General features: G+C 38.1%; 1 protein-coding gene across 1 annotated transcript in view; it reads right to left on the bottom strand.

Moving 5' to 3' along the window:
- LOC109070176 (aspartate--tRNA ligase, cytoplasmic-like) overlaps positions 1-24,741 on the bottom strand; it is a 28,409-nt gene extending 3,668 nt beyond the window's left edge. The window contains exons 1-11 of the mRNA XM_042763478.1: positions 24,568-24,741; positions 21,731-21,833; positions 21,077-21,106; positions 19,767-19,824; positions 18,999-19,091; positions 16,625-16,727; positions 12,780-12,882; positions 12,244-12,324; positions 10,287-10,346; positions 2,873-2,984; positions 386-520 (exon numbers count right to left, since the gene is read on the bottom strand). Of these exons, the coding sequence (XP_042619412.1) occupies positions 386-520; positions 2,873-2,984; positions 10,287-10,346; positions 12,244-12,324; positions 12,780-12,882; positions 16,625-16,727; positions 18,999-19,091; positions 19,767-19,824; positions 21,077-21,106; positions 21,731-21,833; positions 24,568-24,590 (901 nt within the window). The 5' untranslated portion in view covers positions 24,591-24,741. The remainder of the gene's footprint in view (positions 1-385; positions 521-2,872; positions 2,985-10,286; positions 10,347-12,243; positions 12,325-12,779; positions 12,883-16,624; positions 16,728-18,998; positions 19,092-19,766; positions 19,825-21,076; positions 21,107-21,730; positions 21,834-24,567) is intronic.
- Positions 24,742-26,744: the final 2,003 nt, after the last annotated feature.

Consider the following 26,744-nt stretch of genomic DNA (forward strand, 5'->3'; position numbering starts at 1 on the left):
CCGATGAGCTGTATTTTTCTGAACTCTTCCGTCCCATGGCTCTGCTGAAAGTGTTTGATATTCTTGCTTTATTCAGTGTGCTGCACAAGGGGGATTTCTGTGCCTGCCAAATGCACCACGAGTGCAATTTGTCTATTTATCCTCCAGTATGTCCTGATCTGCATACTAGCAGAGAGGAGATACTGGTGAAGGTGACCTCTCTACAGCTAGACATATAAATACAGTGGCCAGAAGCTTTTAAGGCCACAGTCTAGAGTATATGATTGTCTCTGGGTGTTGAACATATACTCACATTTCTTGATGTGCACCTTAGGGATGACCTGAGGACGGGAACAGCATATAGAACGGGACAAAAATGACAGGAGGGTGTATTTTCATGCTTTACCTGGTCCGACACAGAAGACTTTGTCAAAGTCAGCACAAATGCACATCTGCTTGTAGAGCTGAGGAGACTGGGCCAGGTACGCACTGGTTTTAAAGTAGGAGACAGTGAAGACATTTGCCCCACCCTCACTGGCAGCTGTGAAAAACACACATAGACATATGCACTGTGATCATGGGTGTTATTTTGTCCATAAATGAGGGGGATAGAGAAGTGCTAATAATTCTCATGGTATGTATGGTCATCATAAGAACGTGATGTTCTTCTACAGGGAGCATAGAATTGGGTGTGGGCACCGGATGTCATGCGGTTTTACTGAAAGAACACAATGTTGATTAACGGGTGGCAGATCACACCAAAGTCTAAAAATTTTAAATAACAAATAGAAATGCGTCACAGGCATTTTCTGATTGGCTGTTCGGGCTACACAGGAAATGAATGTAACTGTTTTCCTTAACAACGAAACCACATAAACACAATGGGGGAGGGTTTTGCTGAGGGAAAGTGTTGTAACACAACCAAGACTTTTACTGATGTAATACCTAGTCCTTAAAATCATTGGTGGATTAAAATAGCAGGATATTTAAGTGGCGGTTAAAGTAGCTGAGCTACATTATTTTTGCGCTCGACTTCCATCGCATCTAAGGACAGCATCCTGATCAACAAGCAATGAATCATTCAATAAAATAGTGAAAGTATTACGCAAATAGAAGTAGTAACACAGATAGCAAATATATTAATTAAATGGAATACAAGTTGTTTTTGTGTGTGCATTGGGGGGGGGGGGGGGGCGTATTTGTTTTTTTTATGAGATTTTTATAATTTTTTTTTTTTAATAAATTAATAAATCATTTCTTTTTAACTTTCTCAAAAACGGTCTGGTCTTCAAAAAATTAATTGCAAAAAATTTAATGTTTTGAAATTATTAATTATGATTTATACTATCAAAGCTTTTGAAGCAAGAAGTCTCTAATGTTCACAAAGGCTATATTTCTTTGATCAAGCATACAGTAAAACAGTTATATTGTGAATTAGTATAACTGTTTTCTATCTGAATATATTTTGAAATGTAATTTATTCCTGTAATGGCAAAGCTGAATTTTCAAGCAGTCATTACTTCAGTCTTGCATGATCTTTCAGAAATCATTCTAATTATTACCTATTATCAGTGTTGAAAACAGTTGTGCTCTTTAATATTTTTGTGGAAACTTTGATATTTTATCAGGATTCTTTGTTGAATAGAAAGAGTTGACAAAGCAATCAATCTGCACAGTTTTGAGTCGAGTCAACAGAAGCAGGCCGTGAACTCTTGGCAAAGACCGCTGTGCTCATGAATCCCAGCAGATCCGATAGCTCTTAGTGTACCCAGCATCTCAAGAGTGCTAACATGGCATCCTATCAGTGACTGGAGACATATCTCCTTAATAAACACCACTTTTTCTTCAGCCAGTGTTTTGACAGTGTCGCTGCCTTTTTTTTTTAGCTCAGAAAATGAAAAAGTATCAATCCTTGAAATTGAAATTTTTAGAGACTGAAGGTGCAGAGAAGGAACAATAAACTAAGTTGGACAGCGTGAGCAGGAAATCATTCAGAAGGCTCGGTGTGTGAGGAGAGAGATAAGACCTGTGCTCCTCAGTCCCTGCCGTCATGAATACAGATACTCCAGTGTGAACATAGAGACAAGATCATTTGCCTCATGTCATCTCAAATATTCTGTGAGGTTGAAGTCACAGTGTAACAGAAGTAGCAGCAGATCTTTTCTTCAATATAGTGATGTAAATCCAAATTAAATGGATTATCAATTATGGATTATTGGATTACAGGTGACTGAATATGAGTTTACAGTCAACTGTAAGAAAAGGGTGGGGTTTTAACTGACTAACTGATTGGAGAAGTCTGGCCTAAATCACCAGACAGAAGATAAAGTCATGGCATTTTGATTATGAAGAAAAATATGAAACATGCATGGATGAATTGTGGAATCCAAAAGACATTTAACTGCCATAATGTGGCATATTTTTGCACAAAACTGTATATGCAGCCCGGCCTTCATTTCATCATTGGAAATGTAGTTTCAGAGGTGGATGAACTTTTGATAAGACATGATGAAAACAGATCATGATAATAAATTAACCACTGAGTTCAGTGAGAACCAATCTGTAAATGAATTGCACAGCGACTCAAAAGAAAGATTCAACTCACTGACTCGAACGGTTGTGAAAACAACGTCTACATTTCAATCCGTTCCTCACTTGCTTGTAATATAGTGCACAAGTCATATGGACTACTTATATTGTGCTATTATTTGTGCTTGTTGCTTGATCTGGTCACCATATGGTAATTTTCAAAAAAAAGATTCCTCCAAATTCTCCTTTTTTGTTTCACTGAAATTTAAGTAAATAACTAGTGAACTATTCCTCTGATATTTCTGACATTGATTAATATGTGAACAAAAGGAAAGCAATGAAGTGCACTTGGAGATGGCCGTACCAGAGATGATTTTGGGGGTCTGGATCTCCACAAAACCCTTGTTGATAAGCGTGTCCCTGAAGAGCTGACATACGCCTGACTGCAGCCTGAAGATGGCCTGGCTGGTCGTGGTCTGTGAGGGAAGATCCATGGGTTAGTAAACAAGTTATGTAACCTGTTTGTTTGGGTGTGCTAGGGACAGCACTTGTCAGCACTTCTCTTTTCATGCAGTTTAACACCGTGCACTGTGAAGGTTTTGTAAGTACCTGTATCTCTATGAGAGTTCCAGAGAAAACATAATGTTAGATCTTAAAAGAGCTCTTTTTATTATGTTCTAATAATGTCTCTCTGGCAACAAAATATATTCTGGTCATTACTGTCAGAGATACAAATAAATTAGGCCCTCTTTATAGGACCAAAGGGACAGAGTACTTGGAAAATCAATCTTCAGCAACAATCAGACCTGCTGAATGCTCTGGTCTCAAACAAAAAAAGCTTTCTCAGCCTGAATTTCCCATGAATCAGATGACTCCCTGATGACCTGTGATATGGACCACGTTTCCCCTTTTTTCGTGACTTACAGAGAACTTGCATAAATCCTAGAGAAACAATCAGCTTCTATTTCAATATTTCAAGGACCTTGTTTATTAGATTTGATTCAGTTAGGATAAACTCACGTTTGCAGACAAGAACTCACTGTAATAGAATAACATTAAGATTTCTGTGGAGATTTAAGATAATTAGATCTACTCTGGATCCATGTTTGTAGTTTTATAACCACATTATGTACGACCAAAACTACCTAAGGGGGATATTAGATGTGTAAATGACATATAAATTACACTGTTCCAAAACCAAGTGAGCAGTCTTGCAGTGTAGTGCCTATATAGGCAGCCACCTTCCAAGGGAGCATTCTAATGAAATATAACTAGTTTGATAAACATCAACTCTGCAGACAGCTCTATAACACGCATGCATAAACTGGACTGGTATCAAAACAGCTGTTTTTGCATGATTTGAGATAAATAGGATAAATTTATGATGCCGTTATTGTCAGATTTTATTGCTGCTTTTAAATCTATTATTGACATGCAGTCCTGACAAACAGTTTAGAGTTTCTGGTCTTCAAGCAGATAAGAGTTGTACTTACTGTAAAAGGGTGTTAACCAAGATAGCTACCCAAAGAAGTGACAGGTTTGAACTTAAAATATAAAAAATACCTAGCAGACAGAGATAATGGGTAAAATACACTGCTCAAAAAAATTAAAGGAACACTTTTTAATCAGAGTATAGCATCAAGTAAATTAAACTTCTGGGATATTGATCTGGTCAGTTACGTAGCAGAGGGGGTCTCAAATTCACTTAATCTTCTTTGGTGTTAATAAAATTAACAACAGGTGCACTAGACGGGCAACCATTAGAAAACAACCAAAACAGGAATGGTTTTACAGGTGGAGGCCACTGACATTTTTTCCCTACTCATCTTTTCTGATTGTTTTTCACTAGTTTTGCATTTGGCTAGGGTCAGTGTCACTACTGGTAGCATGAGGTGATACCTGGACCCTACAAAGGTTGCACAGGCAGTCCAACTCCTCCAGGATGGCGCATCAATACGTGCCATTGCCAGAAGGTCTGCTGTGTCTCCCAGCACAGTCTCAAGAGCATGGAGGAGATTCCAGGGGACAGGCAGTTATTCTAGGAGAGCTGGACAGGGCAGTAGAAGGTCCTTAACCCATCAGCAGGACCTGTATCTGCTCCTTTGTGTGCAAGGAGGAACAGGATGAGCACTGCCAGAGCCCTACAAAATGACCTCCAGCAGGCCACTGGTGTGAATGCTCTGAGAAAACAATCAGAAACAGACTTCATGAGGGTGGCCTGAGGGCCTGACGTCCTCTAGTGGGCTCTGTGCTCACTGCCTGGCACCGTGTAGCTTGATCGGTATTTGCCATTGAATACCAGAATTGGCAGGTCCGCCTCTGGCGCTCTGTGCTTTTCACAGATGAGAGCAGGTTCACCCTGAGCACGTGTGACAGATGTAAAAGGGTCTGGAAAAGCGGTGGAGAATGTTATGCTGCCTGTAACATTGTTCAGCATGACCGGTTTGGTGGTGGGTCAGTGATGGTCGGGGAAGGCATATCCATGGAGCAACACAGAGACCTCTACAGGCTAGACAATGGCACCCTTACTGCCATTAGGTATCGGGATGGAATCCTTGAACCTGTTGTCAGACCCTACGCTGGTGCATTGGGTCCTTGTTCCTCCTGGTGCACGGCAATGCCCGGCCTCATGTGGCGAGAGTATGCAGTCAGTTCCAGGAGGATGAAGGAATTGATACCACTGAATGTACCCCACGCTCGCCTGACCTAAATCCAATAGAACACCTCTGGGACATTATGTTTCGGTCCATCTGACGTCGCCAGGTTGCACCTCAGACTGTCCAGGAGCTCAGTGATGCCCTGGTCCAGATCTGGGAGGGAATACCCTAGGACACCATCCTTCGTCTCATTATGAGCGTGCCCTGACGTTGTCAGGCATGCATACAAGCACGTGGGGGCCATACAAACTACTGAGTACCGTTTTGAGTTGCTGCAATGAAATTTCAGCTTAATGGACTAGCCTGCTGCATCCTTTTTTCACTTTAATTTTGAGTGTTTTGAATTCAGCCCTCTGTAGGTTGATAATTTTCAATTCCATTAAACAATGTGGCATCTTTTCATTCCTAACAAATTACCCAGTCCATATCAGTATAGATATCCTGCATGATATTTTTCCCCATTGAGATCTGATGTGTTTTCAAAAGTGTTCCTTTAATTTTTTTGAGCAGTGTAGGTCATTAATTAAATGGAACTATTATGACTATTATCAGTTTTCAGTACTGAAAATAAATACACAGTAAGTTTGTGGTCGGTAAGATTTTTCATTAAGGCTGCATTTATTTGATCAAAAGTACAGTAAAAATAGTAATATTGTGACATATTATTACAATTAATTTTTTTCAATTTTAATATATATTTTACAATATAAATTATTTCTGTAATGCAAAGCTGAATTTTCAGCATCATTACTTCAGTTGTCAGTGTCATGTGAGCCTTCAGAAATCATTCGAATATGCTGATTTGATGCTCAAGAAACAATTCTTGAGATCACCAATGTTGAAAACAGTTGTGCTGCTTAATATATTTGTGGAAACCGTGATACTTTTTGGACGTTATACCATAGTTCAAAAGAACAGCATTTTTTCATTACTGTTATTTGTTTTTATAAATTTATTGCCCCCTTGCTGAATAAAAGCACTTACTAGGTAAACTTACTGACCCCAAACTTTTAAACCTGTTTCCCCAGTAACAGTGCATTCTGGTATTGCCCTCTTTGCAAAACATATTAACATACGTTATTCTGCTTTAGATTTTAGTCAAAACAAAATATCTTAGAAGGAAGTATCATTTTGCTGCCTTTCCTTTTAGAAAACTTCCACGTCTAGGTAAACAGCCCCCCCAAAAAGTCAATATTATCATTAGTGCCTTACAAATTTGAGATGTTTTCCTACAACTTTCGACTAATGAATTTGAGGAGTTTTAAAAATCATTAAACCGAGACTGCACTCACTAAAAGCAACTTTCTATTGAATAAATAAAGCTGAAAGCAACTACAGAAATTTGTCGACTTCATATAAACATGAAAAAATAAAAACAAGTTTAATATTCCATTTCATTCCCAGGTCATAGCTATGGGAACACTGCAGGATTTAAATGTTTTATTTTTTACAAAAAAAACAGTTATTGTGTAATAATTTATGACTTTAAAGTCATGTAGTAAATACAATATAAACAGAACTTCCTCTTATTAACCTGCTAATAAATATCGAAAAGTCAACATATTAAGACAGTCTGTCTATATTCTTAGTGCAGATCATGATAACCCGGTGCCGGGGGTGCTCTGCGAGGACATTAAGTGATTAGTCTGTGAAGCTGAGTGGTTGTACAGTTAATATGCAAAGCTGTTATCAGCGGAGTGTGTAAACATGCAGGTTTCAGTTGGCATCTTCACACATCTCTCACTGGGGATGTGTAGAAAGGAGCTGCATGCGTCACTAGTGTTCGCAAGGCTGCAGTGAGAACCGAGAACCGAAGAGGTGCAAAAAGCTGTTGTCCTGTGGTTTTTCTCCCCCGCCTCACACTCTCAGATTTCTACACTCACTTTCTGGAAGTTCTCAAAAACGAGCCTCTTTCTCGGAGCAAGGTGCACTGTGGCAGTACTATAGCACTGCTAGATTTCAATCTCATTTGGTGTGTGAAAAAAAAAAAAAAACAAGGTGTGTGTGTGTGTGGGTGCGTGAGACAGAGGCCTTTCATTATGGCAAAGCTTAGCCTGTAACCACTGGAAAGTGTTTATTGTTTTGCTGTACAATAAAATGAAAGTGTGAAGGCAGGCCAGGTCTGTTCACACAGAAACATTGTGCTCTCACGAAGTGTATGTGGCCAATCACAGCGATTGAGTCCCACAACCACATCACGGATTCATAAATCTGAACAATACACTCATTTGGATTCTCCTTTATTTCAGAATCTTATCTGTTTTTTCATATTGCACATTATCAGGAAGTTAGAGAGGACAAAGCAAGGAGGTCTATACAGTAGGGCTGGGCGATATATCTAATGATATGATCATGTGCATCTAGTCAGTAAATCTGGTTCCTTGATTACCACTAAATCGCCATCACCTGCTTTCAAATGGAGCGGCATTTAATAGAGCCGTAGATCATTGACAAGCTACGCAATATCGCGTTCATTATCGAAGGCGATTCATCTGGGATAATGAACGCGATATTGCATAACTTGTCAGTGATCTACGGCTCTGTCTATTAAATGCCGCTCCATTTGAAAGCAGGCAGGGCTCCAAACAAAAAAATCGAGTAAGGAGCCATTGGCTCCTATAAGAAAAAAACTTAGGAGCCAAATAATTTTTTTTAGGTGCCACAGAATAAATGTGTTTTATTTATTTTACGATTATTATTATTTATTTATTACATTTCTACATTTCAATCATACTGTAATGTGTGTTATGTGTCTCATCTTTTCTTGACTTTATCAGCATTTTAATCCATCTTGTAGATGACCTGGGAACTAAGGTTTCACTTAAAGTGGGAACTAAATGTCTTTTCCAGCTTGAAATCTACAGTCACAAAGAATTGTTCATTACACAGAATCTGTACCAGTATCATGGAGCATAAGCATCACTTGGCCACTGAGTGTAGCTTGGCTCCTCCTACATGAGACATTTCAGTAAGTTGTACTGTAGGATCTCTTATAAAATAGCCTACCTTTTGATGTTAATTCATGTTCATTATGTATTATATTAGTAAAGAGAAAGATTAAATGGGTTCACTTGCCCTTGAACTGAGGCGCTAAAGCGACCGCCTACCGCGCCTGCCCCATTAAGGAGCGCCAAAACTGTATTGTTTGAATTTCGTTATGAATTCTGAATAAATTTTAAAGCTGGTACTTTTTATTAAAAAGTGATAAAGCACAGAGCTTTTTGCGATTACTGGACGGCGGTTGCACTTCAAATAATGAAGTTCACGCATTAAAAGAACACAGACCAAGATCTTGTTTAGAAGAAGCCATATTAGTAAGTATTATAAACGAGAATTGTTAACGATATTGCCAATATTCACACAGCTGACAGCTTTACCTGTTCTAGTTTGTTCAAGTTGTGCACGAAATAGATGCTGTATTTTCTGCACTTTCCCTTCTTACGACTCCGTCATTTCTCTCTCGCTGCAAGCACGGCAGCGGAGCTGCGTTTATCAGACTGTGTGTCGTCAGCTCTGATGTGCGGCAGAGATGAGGACTGTCTGAAACTCTCTTTTTCCACTAAAACTTTGATGCGCATCGTCTCAGTTTAATACGTGAACATAACAAAAGATTTGACCGCAAAACAATTAGGAAAAAAGGCATTACATTCAAATTTTTAAGTTATAACATGTAAATATATACCCAGATAGCAATAACACTGATTCTGATTCTGGCTGAAATGCGTCTCTGTCGGTTCAGTCTCGGCATCGGTGAGAAGATAATGGGCCAGAGCCGCGCCGACTCTACAAAACACTTCTGGCTGACAGAAGGCTTTTTCCCTATGGGCCGATCTCGGCTGAAAGCTGTTGTACACGCGGCAGGTCCACACTCGATGTAGTTGTGTGTATTAACCTTTGGCACGAGTTCGTTTTATCACAGACGGGGCGCTGCTAGAATGAAGCAAATCATCCGCCTGAGAAAACATTTTTAGCGGTTAAATCCTGAGGAGTTTTCGGCAGGTAGTCGCCAGTGGCGACCTCAGCAAAAACGGCACTCGCAAATTAATATTTATGGTCGCAAATGCGACTGTTTTAGTCACAGTTTGGAGCCCTGGCAGGTGATGGCGATTTAGCGGTAATCAAGGAACCAGATTTACTGACTAGATGCGCATGATCATATCGTTAGATATATCGCCCAGTCCTACTATACAGTAGATATTGAAGAAAGCTATCCATAAGCATGTAGCGCTGTGCAGGTGTGCGCTGTGTGACTTGAAGCAGTGCATGCCATTTAGAAATTGTTTCTGAATTGAGATGGTGGCAAAGTCAGGTCATTGTGACGTATGCCAACAAAATACTGCAAAAGCGATTTTAGAGCAGCCATGCTGGCTCATTCTGAGCAGTTTCTCCATAGAGGCTGCACAAGCTCTGATGTAGTCCTTGCCTACCACCGTTCTGCATATTTTGCATGTCTCTCTTATTTAACACCTCTGATTAAGATAACCAGCTCACTAGAAAAGAACTCCATGCATGAACTGTGTTCCAATTGACAGGATCCCTACACAGTGTTCACTGCTCCCTACTCTCTGAGCACGGCAATATATTGAAGTTTACTTTACTTCGGAACATTCATTCAGGAATTTGTGCTACGCCACTGACTGCAGCGTCTTCACACTCAGACGAAACTTACTAGAGAAGTGTAGGTGTCCCATAATATACCTCTGTAAATAAATACAATTTAAAAACACATTTCATGCACTTATACATATACGCTCCCTTCGAACTGGAATCATGACGGAATATCCTGTGATGTCCACTTTACACGGCACTTACGGTCGAATGAAACAGATACATACAAAATGTGCAGAGCGGTGGTACGTGAGGAGTGAAATTGAGAACCACTGATCTAGGACTTGTAAATACTGCAAGTCTATTCCTCACAGTCTCATTTTTATCAATGTTAAAGTCAATATGGCGTCTAACCTGACTTCGGTCTACTGGCATTTGCTTGACTGGTGCAAGGCCAATCACCTGAGACATTAATGTCGTGACTATTTACAGGACAATGCTAACCAACCAGATCCTGACCCCTTGGGACAATTCGTCTTAAAGGAAATCAACGAGAGATGGATACAGGCTTACCCTCAGATCGATAACTCTGTTGTCCAGTCTGGTGTCCTGATTGACAGTGGCTCTTCCCTCCTTAAAGAAAAACAAAAAAGGTCATGATTACTCAAAAAAAAAAATTCTTTGACATTCTGTTGACAACACACAAATAGATCTGATTGGTCCGAAATCATGCCATTCCAAACCTATAGAATTTTCTTTCTTCTATCATGGCTTAATGAATAAGGATTTTTTTTTTCAGCAAAAGATCGTTTACAAAATGAAAGCTTGCTACAAGCTGGAAATTATACAGGTATAGTATACACTGCTGTTCAAATGTTTGGAGTCAGTATTTTTTTTTTATAAAAATAAAATAATAATAATAAAAAATAACTTACTGACCACAAACTTTTGAACCAAATTCATAAACACAATTTTGCTGGAAAATACAGCATACAATGCAAAACATTACTGACTTTTTCCGCTCATCAAAAGAACACTTAATAAACAGTTTCCACAAAAAAACAGCAAATCAGCATATTAGAATGATTTCTGAAGGATCATGTGACACTGAGGTCTATAGTAATGGCTGGTGAAAATGCAGCTTTGCCATCACAGGAATAAATTGCATTCTCAAATATATATATATATATATATATTTTTTTTTTTTTTTTTTAATGTAATAATATTTCACATTATTGCTTTGACTTTTTATTATTATTATTAAATAAATGCAGCATTGGTGATCACAAGAGACGTTTTTATATATATTTTAAAATTGTAATGATTCAACACTTTTGAAAGGCACTGTATAAATCTGAATCTAGATTCAAAGTGTTTCTCTTGCTGAGGCCCCAAGGCCCCTGAGCACTAAGAATGATGTTTCCTTCATAAAGCCTGTCAGAGCTGAAGTCTGATCAACAGGCTGCTCATCCTCAGACCGCCCGATAAAACACAGGCGTAATGAGGCGGCAGATGCTCTGTCTGACTGACACTGTGGAATCCCAGCAGAGAACACCTGGACAGCAACTGCAGCTGGTTTTGTCTTACTACATAAACACTGCAACACCATTAGCTGTTTGACGTCAAGAAAGACAGGCAGAGACAGGAGCCATTTCTGTGCTGTGTGTAAACGGTGCAAAGTATGGAAAAGTTCTGTATGTATGGTATGCCTGGATGACCTCCTACATTTTCTATGAGAAATACAAACCAGATTACACTGTATATTATACTATATACCATCATATAATGCTCTCAACAATGTAGCTTGTTAGTGGAGAACACATTATTCAAAATGATAACACACATTTGATTTGATTACATACATTATTCAAAATATCTTCTTTTGTGTTCAATAGAAGAAAAGAAGAACAAAAAAAACACACGTTTGGAACCATTTGAGGGTGAGTAAATGATGACAATTTAAATTTTTTGGGTAAACTATCCCTTTAATGCAGTGGTTCTCGATTTCAATCCTGGGGAACCACTGCTCTGTACATTTTGCATGTTTCTCTTATCTGACGCCTTCAGTTCTTTCCATTTGGATCTCCCTCCTAACGAGCTGATGATTTGAATCAGGTGCGTTAAATAAGCAAGACATACAAAATATGCACAGCTGTGGTATTCCAAGACTGGAATTGAGAACCACTGCTTTAATGCATACTGTACTTCAAAAAAATACTATGCCATGTACAGTATATAATAATAATTCCTTACATTTATATAGTGCTTTTCTGGGCACTCAAAGCGCTTTACATAGAAGGGGGTTATCTCCTCAACCATCACCACCATATACTGTGCAGTACGCTTGCATTCCATTCCAAACAGACAGAAATGAAAAGGAAACACCTTTTTTTAACTCAGCTTGTCTAACCGAACTTTGTTGATTATCGTAACACTGAGGGATCTGTTTAACGTGTTAAGCTTTCATTTGTGTTCTGTTCATTTCTCATCACCCAAAATATTTCAACTTTCTCAGCCATCTGTTTCTCACCTCGTCTCCTTCTCCCTCTGGCCTGACAGCATCTTCCAGCTGAAGGGGAAGTCGGGCCTCAGACTGGCTGATCACAAAGATCTGAGACAGACACAGAAAGGGAATGAGAGTTTAGGTTATGACTGGATACAAGTTCTCAACAAAATAAGTAATCTAGCAGAATGTCCAAGCCAATTTCACTGCATGAACTAAAGACCTTCTGCTAAACAGCTCATTTTGTGTTCCACATAAGAAAGTAAGTCATACAGGTCTGAAACAACATGAGTGTCAGAAGCTGATGGCCACATATTCATTTTGGAGTGAATTACCAATTTAACAGCAAGTTACTACAGGTGAGCTGTAGCTGCATATAGATTCTTGGTAACAATCATTGGTTATAGAACATGTGAGGCCAAAACAAATTCCACCGGTCTTCTTGTGAGAAACGATATAGCCTATATTTCATGAAATGTTATCATTTCAAGTTTCAGTATTTACAGAAAACATTCAGAGGTTTTCTCTCAATCAAGTAATAGAGATGAATCTCAGATCTCTACCCTCTCCACATGAAGCTCCACATCCTGCTGGGAACAGCTCTCGATCTTCTGCTCCACCTTCTTCACCACGGCCTCCACATCAATGATGCTCTCCTTCGTGAGGCTGTAAATGGAAAAATACAGCATGAGGATGAGGAAAAAAATGCATTTGGACAGTTGACATGGCATCCTGCAAATTCAAACACTCCAACCTAAAAATGATTGAAAATATAGGTTACATTTAAAAATTCTTGTATAAACATAACACTAAAAGTATTAAGGGAGTTTTAGAGACTAAAACGACAGTTCAAAAGTAGTTTTTTTTTTTTTTTTTTTTTTTTTGAAGGCTGCACCAAGGCTGCAATTAGAACTTCAATGTAATTCAGAAATCATTATAATATGCTGATCTGGTACCCAAGAATAATTTCTTATTATCAATAATGAACAAATAAATGAAGAAAAAAAAAAAAGTTCAGAAATATGTGATGTGTGGATTTATACGTCTTGTGATAATGATCCGAAACAAAATTGTTTCATTTTAGAATAAAAATTTGGTGTTTTTTTTTAAGAAGCCATATTATTAATGATTATAAACGAGAATTGTTAACGATATTGCAAATATCCACACAGCTGACAGCTTTACCTGTTGTAGTTTGTTCAAGTTGTGCACGAAATAGACGCTGCTTTTCTGCACTTTCAGTTCTTATGTCTCCATCATTTCGATCTCTCTTGCGCTGCACAACTGAGCTGCATTTATAATGCTTTTTATTTATCTATTTATTTATTTTTTACTTGGTTATCTTTTTTCCTTTGGCAGATCATATTCTCTTTTATTGTTATCTTTTAAATGAATATTTCCTTTACATTCTGTATTGTTTCATTATCTTTCAATAATAATAAAAAAAAACTGAGCTACATTTATCAGGTGTGCATCAGCGCTGCTGTGCGGCAGAGATGAGGACTGTTTGACACTAAAACTTTGATGTGCATCGTCTCAGTTTAATACGTGTACACAGCAAATGATGCGATTGCAAAACAATCAGGAAAAAAGGCATTTCATGCAAACTTTTAAGTTATTACATGTAAATATGTAGGCCTAGTCGCCAGTGGTGACCTCAGCAAAAACTTCTCTCGCAAATTAATATTTCTGGTCACAAATGTAGCTGTTTTAGTTGCAGTTTGGAGCCCTGAAGTGCAGAACCAATTTATGGAAACTAATGAGATCATTTTGTTAGGCAACAGCCTCTTTGCAACTCAACTTTGTTTCATACTATCTTTATCACGTGGTATGCGTAGTTCTGCTTTTACAATTCAAACAAACAGATTGCTGCTGTGAAGACAAACCACATTGCATTCACTGTGGTGAAACACTTAGCGTATATTTTAAGTATTTTGACAACTTTTAAAGGCCATGGGTTTCCCACCTCCACAAATGCTGCAAAAATATTAGCAGTAGAGTGAAAGAGTCCCCTTAAAATGAAAACCTGGTCATTAACTTAACCTCTAGTTATTCCAAATTAATTTCCAGTGGAACACAAAATTAGAAACTTTTGATGAATATTTGGATCTAAATTTTTAAAGCTTGACAGACACAGTCAGTTTGAACTATCATTCACGATCTGTCAAGAAATAAATGAAGCCAATAGGTTTTGAAATGACATGAGGGTGAGTAACTGATTTTTTGATCATTTTGGATGACCTACTCCTTTTAGTGAAACAATATAAGATTGGCAAGACTAAGCCTTGTCGCCTCTATAAGGTCAGACGTTAAGATAATGGCCAACTGTCTGCTTCACAAACAGACGGCACAAATTGAGATTGCAACCTTCAGCTCCAGTCATTACAAAGGAGTAATGAGAGACCAGAGAGAGAGAGAGAATGAGATGCGCCAGTCCCTGCCAGCTGCTGCTCAGAGAGCGGCCACATCGCTCTGGGATCAGTTCTGCTCACACAGCCCTCTCTAACAATCTCCATACAGACACGCTGCTCTTCATAAATCCTGATTAAGTCTGGTTTCTGAACACTAAGCTGCCCATGATGGGCTCTGCATTAGTGCTTGTGTATTGAAAGAACACTGGCCTGAAGGGAGAGATGGATATAAAGAGAGGATTATACAGGGAATGAGCGTGTTTGACCTGCCCTCTGAGTGTGCATATACACTTTATCACACAGCAATGATTTTCAACAAGCTTCAGTGATGAGGAGTACACATCCACTGACCCACTGACCATCAGCTAGGGGGAGCTGTGCTCCAAAGCACACAGTGCGTGTCTGGAACATCTCTGTATATGTTTGAGGTGGCAATGCACACCAGGCAAGAAACTGTAATCAGGGTCAGGAGCATGCTATGTTCAGGAAGCACTGCTTTTTACCCTGTGATATTCAAATTAAGAGGCTGAATGTTACAGTGATTTTACCATAGTAAGACATGAAAAGTATTAATCATAGTAAAACTTACTATAACACATGGGTCAATTGCTTTTGCAATTGCAACATGATAAAAGAAACCAGCATACAATAATAAATACATAAATATATATTCTGCCAAGAATTATATAATAACATAATATTCAAATCAGTAAGTAAATTAAAAAATAACAGCTCATCCAATAAAATGTTACAGTCAGAATGTTATTCTATAATAGGTTTTAATCTTTTAAGTATTCAAACCTGCATGATATTTTTCAGCAATTAAAAAAAAATGAATAATGAATCATGTTTGTAGGGAATGTGTGCTTCCAGGTAGACATGGGGAATGTGAATCCTAGAGTAATGCAACTAATAGAGATGTATATTATTTTAAAATATGCCACATCGTTATTTTGGATCATTCTGGAACTCTATAAAATGCATATTGATAGGTTCATATATTATGTATTTGATAGAAAAAAATTGGGTGTGTTAAACATGCTGCAACAATACAGTAAAAAAAATGTCATATTATGTGGCAACCAGATTATTTCTTTCACATCCTCTAACTGAAACTCTCTTAATTTAACCGTTTTGTTACTCCACTAACATTTACGTAAGACAAAGAGTGCAAGTTTGTCTGCAAAACCTGTTTCAATGATCCGTGAGCATCATTTAAGATTTCTGCTGAGATGAAATCCATCATGTAGATAAGAAATAACCAAGTGCACAGATATCAACCAGGACCCTTTGAGTCAAGAACAATTCCATTCAAACGCAAGCAATGGCAAACAAATCAACGGCGTAAGGAACTGGAAAGGAACTCCCAAGACCATACCACCCTTCCTAATTCACGACTGATAATGTGAATCGAGTTTAGCTTCCATTCAATACTGAATGAGCCAACAGAGGATGTTAACACGGTCAAGCTACAAACCCTCTGACCCTCTTAAAAGAAAAGAAGTGGACCTGAAAACAAAGCGAACAAGCCTTGTCTATTATACAGTTGTGAAAGTTAACTATCTGATCAAACATTTATTGCGAGAAACAACAGAATGAATCATGCAAATATTCAAACATTTCCATACATCCAGCCTGTATCGAGAATAAAAAACAAAATCGCACCTAATATGGTATGAATCAAAAGGTTTCAGTATTGTATTTGTGAGTGAATGTTTGTCCTATTGTCCCACAACCCTCTATTTGACCCAAACACAAAGTCATTCATTCAAGCTATACCTTTAAGTAGACATGTCTCTCTGATGTTTCTACTGTTTGTTGTTTTAAGGGGAACGACCCATTACGGTGTTGAAGGAAAGCTATATCCGACTGCAAAAACAGAGCTTTTGTTCCAAGTGAAACTTCATCGATCGCCACTTAACGCGTTAAAATGGAATGAGTTGCCATGACTTCACTTTTCCCACCATTGTTTGACAGGAAACGTGGCCTATACTCACTTAGCTGCAAACTTGACCATCTGCTTGCTGGCACGTTCTCCCACAGCGAGCAAGGCCTGCACGGTAAACTGCTGGTGACGCAGGACCAAGAAGCACTGTTTGCCTAAAGAAAAAAAACAACCTGTCAGAACACACATCTCAGCATACCTTAAAACCAGAGCAGGTACTTACTGCCCAAGTCAAAGAGTCCACTAATACAAGTTAATATACACTACAGTTCAAAAGTTTGGGGGCAGTAATATTATCTAAAGAAATGAACACTCAATTCAGCAAGGATGCATTAATCTGATCAAAAGTGATTGTAACAAAATGTATAATGTTACAATTTAATATGTAATATTATTTTATTTAATGTTACAAAATTCAATATTAAATAAATGTTGTTCTTTTGATCTTTCTGATCATTAAAGAATCCTAAAAACACACATTAAGCAGCAAAATCATTGTGAAAATAAGAAATGTTTCTTGAGCACTGAACCAGTATATTAGAATGATTTCTGAAGGATCATGTAACACTGAAGACTGGCGTAACGGCTGCTGAAAATTCAATTTTGCCATCACAAAATATTAACATACAAATAGAAAAGAGTTATTTTAAACTGTAATATTTTACAATATTACTTTTTATACTATAATAAATGTAGACTTGGTGAGCATATAAGACTTCATTCAAAAACATGCAATAAAATCTTACCGGCCTTTTGAATATGTAATAGAATAGAATAGAATAGAATAGAATAGAATAGAATAGAATAGAATAGAATGAAGTAGTAGAATAAATATTACTAGTTATGGATTGTTCAAAGTCTGAGAACACTAACATCACGACTAAAACACAATAATAATGTGCCACTTATACAAACCAAACAGACACCAATCTGAAATATAGCACATTATAATATGCATTGTAAATCCCGTTTAATTTATCTTTATAGAAACTAACCTGATTACAGAACCAGAACTAAAAGTATGAGTAAATCAAAAATAAAAATCAAACCATTATTATAGGCATTTACTTATTTAAACCTCTAACAAACTAGGATTTAGATTATTGTAGAGCACGCTGGTCCAACTCTTGTCAGAACAGTTCAATTAAAGCACCAACTTTACTGGCATCAATCAGCTATCAACAGGCTGGACGTCTCTTTGAAAGACACAATGCGTGCAGTGCACTCACCAAATTGCTAATCAGACACCTTGAGAGTGAACAAACTCTGATTTGTGTAAACCTGACACGGATCAGGTCAAGCTCAGAGACCACCCAGACTCTTTGAAGTCCCCCTCAGTGTTCAGAGTCAGTCAGACAGACAGCTGAGTGGTAGTTAAAAACAGACCCTTCATCACAGAGCAAATCAGGATGTTGCAGTGCTAAAGGACATCCTTCAGCCGAGAGCACGCTGACAGAAATGACGGAAAATGATCATTGACATCTACATTATTAATGAAGAAAAAATTAGTCATACATCCACAACAACGCTGACAGAATGAAGGAAGCTGGAGGTTAAATGATCATTGACATGGACGTTGTTGTGGAAGGAAACTTTAGTTATACAGCCATAATACATGATATATTCACTTCTGCATTTTCGTCTATGTGTGAACCCCTCAGACTTGGATTGTGTGGGACAGACAGGGGAAGCCACAAAGTTTCATTCAGCTGAGGATTCAACCAAATAGTTTCTACTGATGTCAGTTCTCTAGTGAAAATTACCACTACCTTCATAAGCTTTCAACAGCATTGCAATTCATCCAAATAAAAATTTGGCACAGATAAGGCACATGACCGCCATTAACCACATGTATGGAAAGTTACAGGACTGAAAAGCAGGAAAAATCTTATATTATATCTTATAGGTATTATAAACCATATTCACATGCATATTTTGGCAAATGCAGCAAAAGTACGGTCTAGTTAGCAAAACTTAGAAAAAATTAATGCACAAAAAAGTTTCACTGTCTATTATCAATAGTGTACCAATGCATGAAGAACAGCTTATTCAGAGGTCACCTCCAAACTAAGCAGCTTTATCCTGATCAAAGTACAAATTTGCCTGTTTAAAGTTTAAATTTAATGTAAAAATTTTGAAGCCTTTCAATATAAATATTGAGAAACGTTTTTAATCTAAAACAACTTGTATTGTATTTTAAGGTATAAACATTTCAAGCAGTTCTTGCATTCCTTGGAAATCGAAAAAATGCTCTTATGTTTGAGCTAAAGGAACTGTAATTTTAATGTTTATTAATGCAATAATACAGCCCGCATGTCAAATAAGAAACACTTGAGCTTTGGTAAGAGCAGCTTGCACGTGTTGAAATGAATTGAGCAACACTTCCAACAGCAGATGAGCTTGTGTAACAGTGAGGAGGCGTTTACCTTTAGCTCTGCTGGTGTGAATTCTGGCGCGCACCCAGATCTGCTGCTCTGCCTTCTCGGGTGTCAGGTCCTGGACACGCACCAACGCCCTGTCTGCCTCAATCCAGGAGAGAGAAAGAGAGTCTCAAAGAAAAGACATCAAAGACGACAGGCCTCCCCCTTGTACACAGACCCCCACAAAGACATTCACTCGGATTATTAGGAGGAGGGCTAATAAATATGAAACATAACAAGCCCCCTCTGAAAGGTGACCATCACGTGAATTTTGACAAACACAGTGTCACCCTGCCTCCTCTGACTCACATTATGACTTTATTGTGAGGCAGCAGAGATGGGGCGGTCTCGCTCAGCCCCAGTAAATGTGCTCAGGGTGTTTGGCTGATCCGGAATCCACCCACATGAAAGCTTCGTCTATCTCTGCCCGAGAGGAATGCTGGTGGGAGACAACTTTGTTCTGTAGCAGCAGAGCTTAAAAACTTGCAGCCGGACAGTTGGGAGTAATGTCACCCTAATTCCTCATCCGAGATTTATCTCGTAGAGTTATTCAAGACTATTATGTGTGACAGCGAGGGGAGGAACATCAGGGAGAGCTAAAGGGGACGCCAGGGAGATCCCAACAGCATTAGATTATCTCTTAAACTCAAAGACATTCCTAATTCTCATTCTACTGTACAGAAAATTTTGCTATGGGAAACCTGTCTATATTCATCCTGTGGGAGCAAGATGCCCCTTCTAAACCTCCACTTAAAAACTGAGAAGAACACTGACCCAGTTTCTGCTGGGATTGGACCATAGGACAGATCCCATAGCGATCCTTGGCAAAGTCCTGGGAGGAGAAGAGAAGAAGAAGGGATGGCAATGAATCTTAATGGAACAGTTCAGCAAAACAAACAAACAAACAGTTAATTGTATTATTATTTATTCACCCCTTAATGTCATTTAAAACATTACTTTCTTCTGTGTAACACTTAAGGAGAATGTCTAAATGGGTCCTTAAATCTCCAAGCCTCAAGAAGGATGCAAAACCACCACAAAAGCATCATAAAAGAAGCCCATTTAAGCGATACATAGCAAGTCAAACAAATCCTAATTTGTTCACCCATTAAAAATTGTAAAAGTTGTTTATCACTGATAATAATCCATTCTAGTAAGATGTTAATTTGGGAACCTTGTGATCGGATCATGGATCTTCAATGAGCTCAATGTAAGAACTGAATCAGTTCAATTTGTAAACAAATCTTTCAGACTGGTTTTGTGAACTGGATCAACCAGTTCACTGATAAACTCAAAAGAATGAGTGACAATGACAGACACAGCCAGGATTATATCAAGGTATTCAGTGAATGATTACTTAAATGTCTTCAGAAACGAGCTATATGGATCACTTTTATGGTCAATTTAAGCCGCTTTTCCACCGAAATTACCTGGAACAATTTGTCCCAGGAATTTTTTTCCATCATGGACTAAAGTACTGTGAAGATCAGGGAAGCAGGAGAAGCCGCTAATGTCGAACAATGATAGTATCATAATTTTTTTGTCACCGTTTCCAGTTCCCGCTGGATTTCATCCTCGGCACTGCACCAGCACCGTACCACACCGCAACAGACTTTTAAAAATGGTGGTTGAAATACAATGCTGCATGGAGTTAACCAATCAGCATGTTCAGTGCCGAAGTCCCACCCCCGAAAGTTCGGGACCTTTGAAAAAGTACTACCTCACAAGCAGGGACTTTCTGAGGGGCAAATTTTTACCCTGAACTTTATTTAGATCCTGGGTTCTGCGGTGGAAACACACAGAGTACCACCCTAAAGTCCCTAGTTCCTGGGGAAAGTTTCTGCGGTGGAAACAGGCTTTTACTTACTAACTCAGAAAAGATCCAGTCCCTATTAACTGTAATTCACCCAAATAAATAAATAAATCTTTCCAAAATATAGTCATAAAGTATTTGGAACACTAAGAAGGTAAATACATGAAATAATTTTAATTTTTTGGTTAACTATTTCTTTAACACTTGTTATGGCTAAAAACAGACAGGAAATGTGAATTTGGACAGTGAACAGAAAATGAACAATACTTACATCCTCATCAGTTTCCTGCTGCTCTGCAGCCTGAATCAAAGAGAGAAACTGATTTCAATAAAACTTCAACAGTAGAGGGAAAACAGACCCTCAGTAAGAGCTAATATAAAGATTAAACACATGCTGATTATTCTGGAGAAAGGCAAGTATTGCAAGTTCACTTTAAAATCCTACCAAACTGCAGTGATACAAATTTACACAAGAGTGCTGCAAGAGTGTCTGCAAGAGTGCTAACATGAAAAATAATATGACTTTTCTAGGTAAAGCAGTACTGGATTCTTTACAAATTATTCAAATCAATGCATCAATTTAAGTAAGAATGATTTTATACATTTGCTCTGTTCATGTTTCCTGTATCTGAATCACTCATTTGACAAAATGTTTCACAAATGTCCAGCAGACAAAAAAAATAAAAATAAAAAAATCCTCACAGCCCCTTTATTAAGCAAACAAATAAGCAAGATGCTCATTTTGGCTGTTTAAAATATAAACAGCCAAATATTTTCTGGATGCACAAATTCCACTTTGTTCAGGCACATAAACAGATTTGTAAGCACAAGAATTGCAAAACAATGGAAACTCGTCTATATGGCAGTGGTGGGCCATGAGCATCGCAGTGGTTTGCAGGGTTTGTGTCTCCTGGCGCACACTCACCAGCTTGGCCTGCTTCTCTGCCTTCTTCGCCGCTTTCTCTGCTTCCTTCTGTTGTTTCTTCAGGGCTTTCTTCGACTGGGCCTGCTGCTCCTCCTCACCGGCTCTAAAACAGGAAGACACCAGTCACACCACACAACAAAAAGTTCTGTCAAACTTCTATCTACCTTTTTTAAACTTCCTTCCGGGAAACTTTTCTAAAAGATGGGGAAAAGCATTCCAGCCTCGGCTTACACACACAGGCACAGCATCCCACTGGCTTTTTAAGTTGATGTGTCTTTCATCTATTGTTTCAACATGCCCAAAAAACAACAGACGCTAAATTAGACTTTCATCAGTAACGTTTGCTTGTTTGTGCTCCTGTCTTCTAGGTAGTCCAGTTATTCCAGTACAGGAAGAGTGATGTCAGTCTACAGTAGCACATATGAAATATCATCCAGGCAATATGATTGTCCCATACTGTAGCAACAGACTGATTCAACAGTTAAGAATGAAAACGAGTACATGAAAGTGACAGTAATGATCAATAATGAAAAGTGTTATTTTATTTCACTTCTAATAATGTGATATGAATTCAATTCAATACATTGGCCAGGCCAATTCTTCAGTCCATAATTGGCCAAATGATCACATCCGCAAATAGTAAATAACATTAACGATGCCGTATTATTAAATTACATGACACTGGCCACTCACCTCTATATAAGAATTGGCAATTAAAAAAAACAATGGACAGTAGATTATTTCCTCTATTTAATAATATGACAGGAACCAAGCTTACTTAGGAAAAAAAAATCACTCATTTACATACTGTTTGTCTTGGCGATCACAAAAATTAGATCAATTCCTCTGAAATGACTCCTGAGTCCATGGGTACATTAGTTTAGTTCAGACACTTGGCTAACCAAGTCCATTAACCAAGTGAGTCTGACATTTGCCAAGACTACCATCCATCCATCATTAGTTAATATGGCAGAGATGGATTACCAAGCAGTACAACGGTTATTTAAAACAAACACAATTACACAGAAAACCCAACAATATGTAAACTGATCGTGGGCAGAGGTTAAAGGAAATGACACGCCTCTATGATCTCCATTGCTTTAAATACGCCCTTTACTAAAAGCTCATTTGCTAGATTTAAATTCTGCTCTCTCTCTCTCTCTCTAAGGACTTTTAAATATGAATGGCACCATTTAATCTGAAACCACAAGAGTAACAGGTGGTCAACATGAGCAGAACAAATCCGTGCTCCACCTCCAGACATTTAACAGAATTTATTATTACACTAATTACTCCAAACAACAGAACAAACAGAGAAACTATGACTTCATTGCAGAGTTTTGCTCTTTATCCAACACTGATCTACAAAGAAGCCCCAAAAACAGCAGAATCTGGGCAGGCGACCATATGGCAGCCCTCAGGCAACAACACAGGATCAAGTGCCTGTACGCAGTGCTACAGAAGTTTAAACACAATGGATCAGTGAAAGTCTTCCCCAGCACTACCGCTGCCAAGACAACAACGGTCCAGCCGCGGGCACCACTGAGGCCTTAGCCATGCCAAAGTGGGCAATAAACAACTCCACTCCCCCCTCTGCATTATGCATTGGCACGTAACCGCAGTGGAGGACATAAAGGGCCACAATGAAGGCATGCGCGGCACGGAGCAGTTTTCAAGGGAATTTACGGATGACGGTCCCCATAATCATCGCTGCAATTTCAGCTCACGGGAAACTGGAAGCACTGGGGCAGATAGAAGAGAATGAGAAGGCTGCCAATAACTTAAGGCATGTGCCAGCTTCGGGGTTATGTGTGTACAAAAACACAAGGTCCGGAGCAGAGCAGGGATGTAGAAATAAGGGTGGAGCTTTCAGATGCCCTCCACGCCACCTCAGACAGCAGCTGTTATCATGTGACTCATCAAATTTTGGTTTGTATATTAAACCATAGACAGTATAGCCTAGTTCACATAACACTGCTTTAGGCACAGCATAGCATTATTATATAAATAATCCATTAATTCAACTGCTAATAATTAAAATGAAAAGATCAATTGCAGTTTACATTATGGACTTAATTTCTGTGATCAAAACAAATATTTCTTACTTTCACTTTATTTTTTTAAATGTACAGTAGGTCATGCTGTTTACTAATTAGAAATTATACTATTAAAATACATTTTATTACACTGGTCTCTCTTATCTGATCCAAACCTTCTGATCAATTAATTTTCATTAGTTTATAAGAGATTATTGGATATGCTGTTCTTTTGAGCTTTCTATTTATCATAGAATCCTGAAAAATATGTCATGTTTCTACACACAAAAATAAAAATAAGGATCACAAATGTTTTCAACATTCATAATGTTAATAACTGTTTCTTGAGCAACAAATCATTATCACCAAACCGTGTCATTTTTCAGGTGCATTTCATCACGCCATTAAAAGACATCTATTTGATCATTAAAAACTGCATTTTGCAACATAAAATTCCTCCACACTAACTCGGTGTATTAACTGTATTGCATTTTAAACGGCCCCGCGATAGAAAGGTTATTCTCTTATGTCAGTAAACTGATCCCCAGCTAAGTTAAGAAAAGATCATTCACAACTAAAAGTTAAAACTGTTGCAAAAGGTTATCTAGCATGTCAGATCACTTGTTTAACTCCAAATGTTGGTATATCAAGACACTGTTCAGCTGTCATAGTTAAAGATCTCTAAACTGCTGATGCAATCACCTGCAACTATTAGACTCAGCTAGCAGCTAGGCAAGCTAATCAGTTCCCTGACCACAAATATTACACTTCCGCAGAAAACAATTGAGATTGTATTCTCACCCTTGTACATTTTCTTTAGTCATAGTTCAGCTCTGAAGGGATGTAGTGAAACAAAAGCACTAGATATTCAAGATTTCAGATGTGCTGATGTGCAATGACAGCTACCCGGAACAGTGGACATGTGGAGAAGAGATGGAAGTGTTTTGCTGTTGCACATTCATTCACGACTTCCTCGCTAGTCCGTGTAGAACAAGTCTCCACGTAAAAAAAGGTTCCTAGTTACTGTTTGAGCCGCACACGCTCGAGGTGCAGTTCGCCTTTTAGCTGCTTGTTCGTCTAAATAAAATGAAGAAGTTAAATAAAACATTATGTATTAGAAGTGCAAATCCTACTGCCATCACATAACAAATATGAGTTAAATCATTACAATATAAACCTTGTGATTATCTATGTTTTGCCTGAATTGTTAAGCTACTTAAGAGCTGCTAACTTCTGTAACCTATTGATTATTAATTTCTGAGAAACATACAGAGGCACATGTAAACATATAATATAGACAGTATATATTACATAGATACTGTATATATTATATGTTTATATGTTTCTCAGTATGATTGCTTAATATTACCAGGGCACCTGGATAATTAAAGAGGCAATTAATAACATCAAAACCCCTTGATTCTTGAGTTACAGTTTCAGTATTCAGTTGTGTTATAGGGCAATAAAGTCTTTCAGGAGTTAATGATCACAGGAGGTCCTCCTGATGCAGGAAACTGCCTTCCTGATTCTTCAGCCAAAACAATGTAAACCTAATAATGGTGAGTAGGAAATACAGTCTGATCAAACTTCACTGAGATAAAGCTCCCTTTACAGATTTATTTACACATCTAAATAAACAGGTCAATCATATATCTGACCCTATTTGAGAGGCAGCTGCTTCAAAAAGTATCCTAAATTATACTTTCTGTGCATGTTCTTTTGTTCTCATACAATTATATCCTTTAAGACATTGATTATTAAAGGACATGAATTATTAAAAGGCTGCGATTTGAGTGTTTCGATGAACTTATCTGTTTTTGACCTGTGGTGTGATGGCTAAGGTTTGTGGGGTTTGATCATATAGGTTTTTCCCAGCAGATTTCCAGAAGCTCCGTTTGGTTGGTCTCTTTTCAAATGGCAGTTTAGAGATTGGAGAGATGGTCCAGCTGAGCTCAATGGAGTGTTAATGGTGCGGCATGGCTTTTGAGAACAGCTCTCATGCTAATGACAGAACCATTCCAAAACATTTCCAAATGAATAAAATGCATCACTAAATACTTTATTCTTACTGGCCTCTTACTGTGAGAGCAGACTCTGAAAAATAACCATAAACCTTAAAACCTGATGCAGGGTACTTCACACCTCATTGGACTCTTTAGAATGGTAATTTTAACCCACTGTGTTAAACATGAGTTAAGTCATTACAACGTGAACATTGTGAATATCAATGTTCTCCAACTGTGGTTTATAGTTTCTTCAGGACTGCTAACTTGCTTCTGTAATCTGATAGATCATAACTTAGTGACTTAGATCTCTGCATTGCAAACAAAGGACAAATGTGCACGCGTGTATTACAGTAGTCCTGTAATACATACATGCATTTTGGGTTGTGACTTTTTTTAATTATTCCTTCTTCTTTGCAATAATTGTTAAATTGATTTTAATCTGTGCTGTTTTAAATTTTAATGAAACTTTTTATAAGAAATCACTGTATTGCATTTATGAGAATCATTGGTGAAAAAAATGTATCTAATAAAACTAAACTTGAAGACATTACAACTACAAGAAGTAGAGGATAAACTATATTATATATTCTGCAGATTTTATAATGTCACACTTTATATCTTAAAACTACCCTTTTAACTTCTTTTGCTTGTTATCTGATACAACAACAGAAATCCCAAAGGACGGACAATTCTGTCCCTTTGTAAGTTGATGGTTGTCTTGTATCAGCAGTTGCTTAAAATGCTAAAGAACACAGATGTCCTTAAAATTACAGACCTTCTCCTCCGCCATTCTGTTCAGCGGGAGATCAGGTGGAGCTTTTGTTTTGGTAACTTGACAGACCTTCACTCCACTTCAGCTCTACCCTACCCCCGCTGAGAGATTGCGGTTGAGGGGTGTGTGTGTGTATGTTATATGTATGTGTGTGTGTGTGTGTGGGGGGGGGGGGGTAACGACGACACTGTCAGACCTCA

Source organism: Cyprinus carpio, chromosome A9, assembly GCF_018340385.1.
Source record: "Cyprinus carpio isolate SPL01 chromosome A9, ASM1834038v1, whole genome shotgun sequence".
Lineage (NCBI taxonomy): Eukaryota > Metazoa > Chordata > Actinopteri > Cypriniformes > Cyprinidae > Cyprinus > Cyprinus carpio.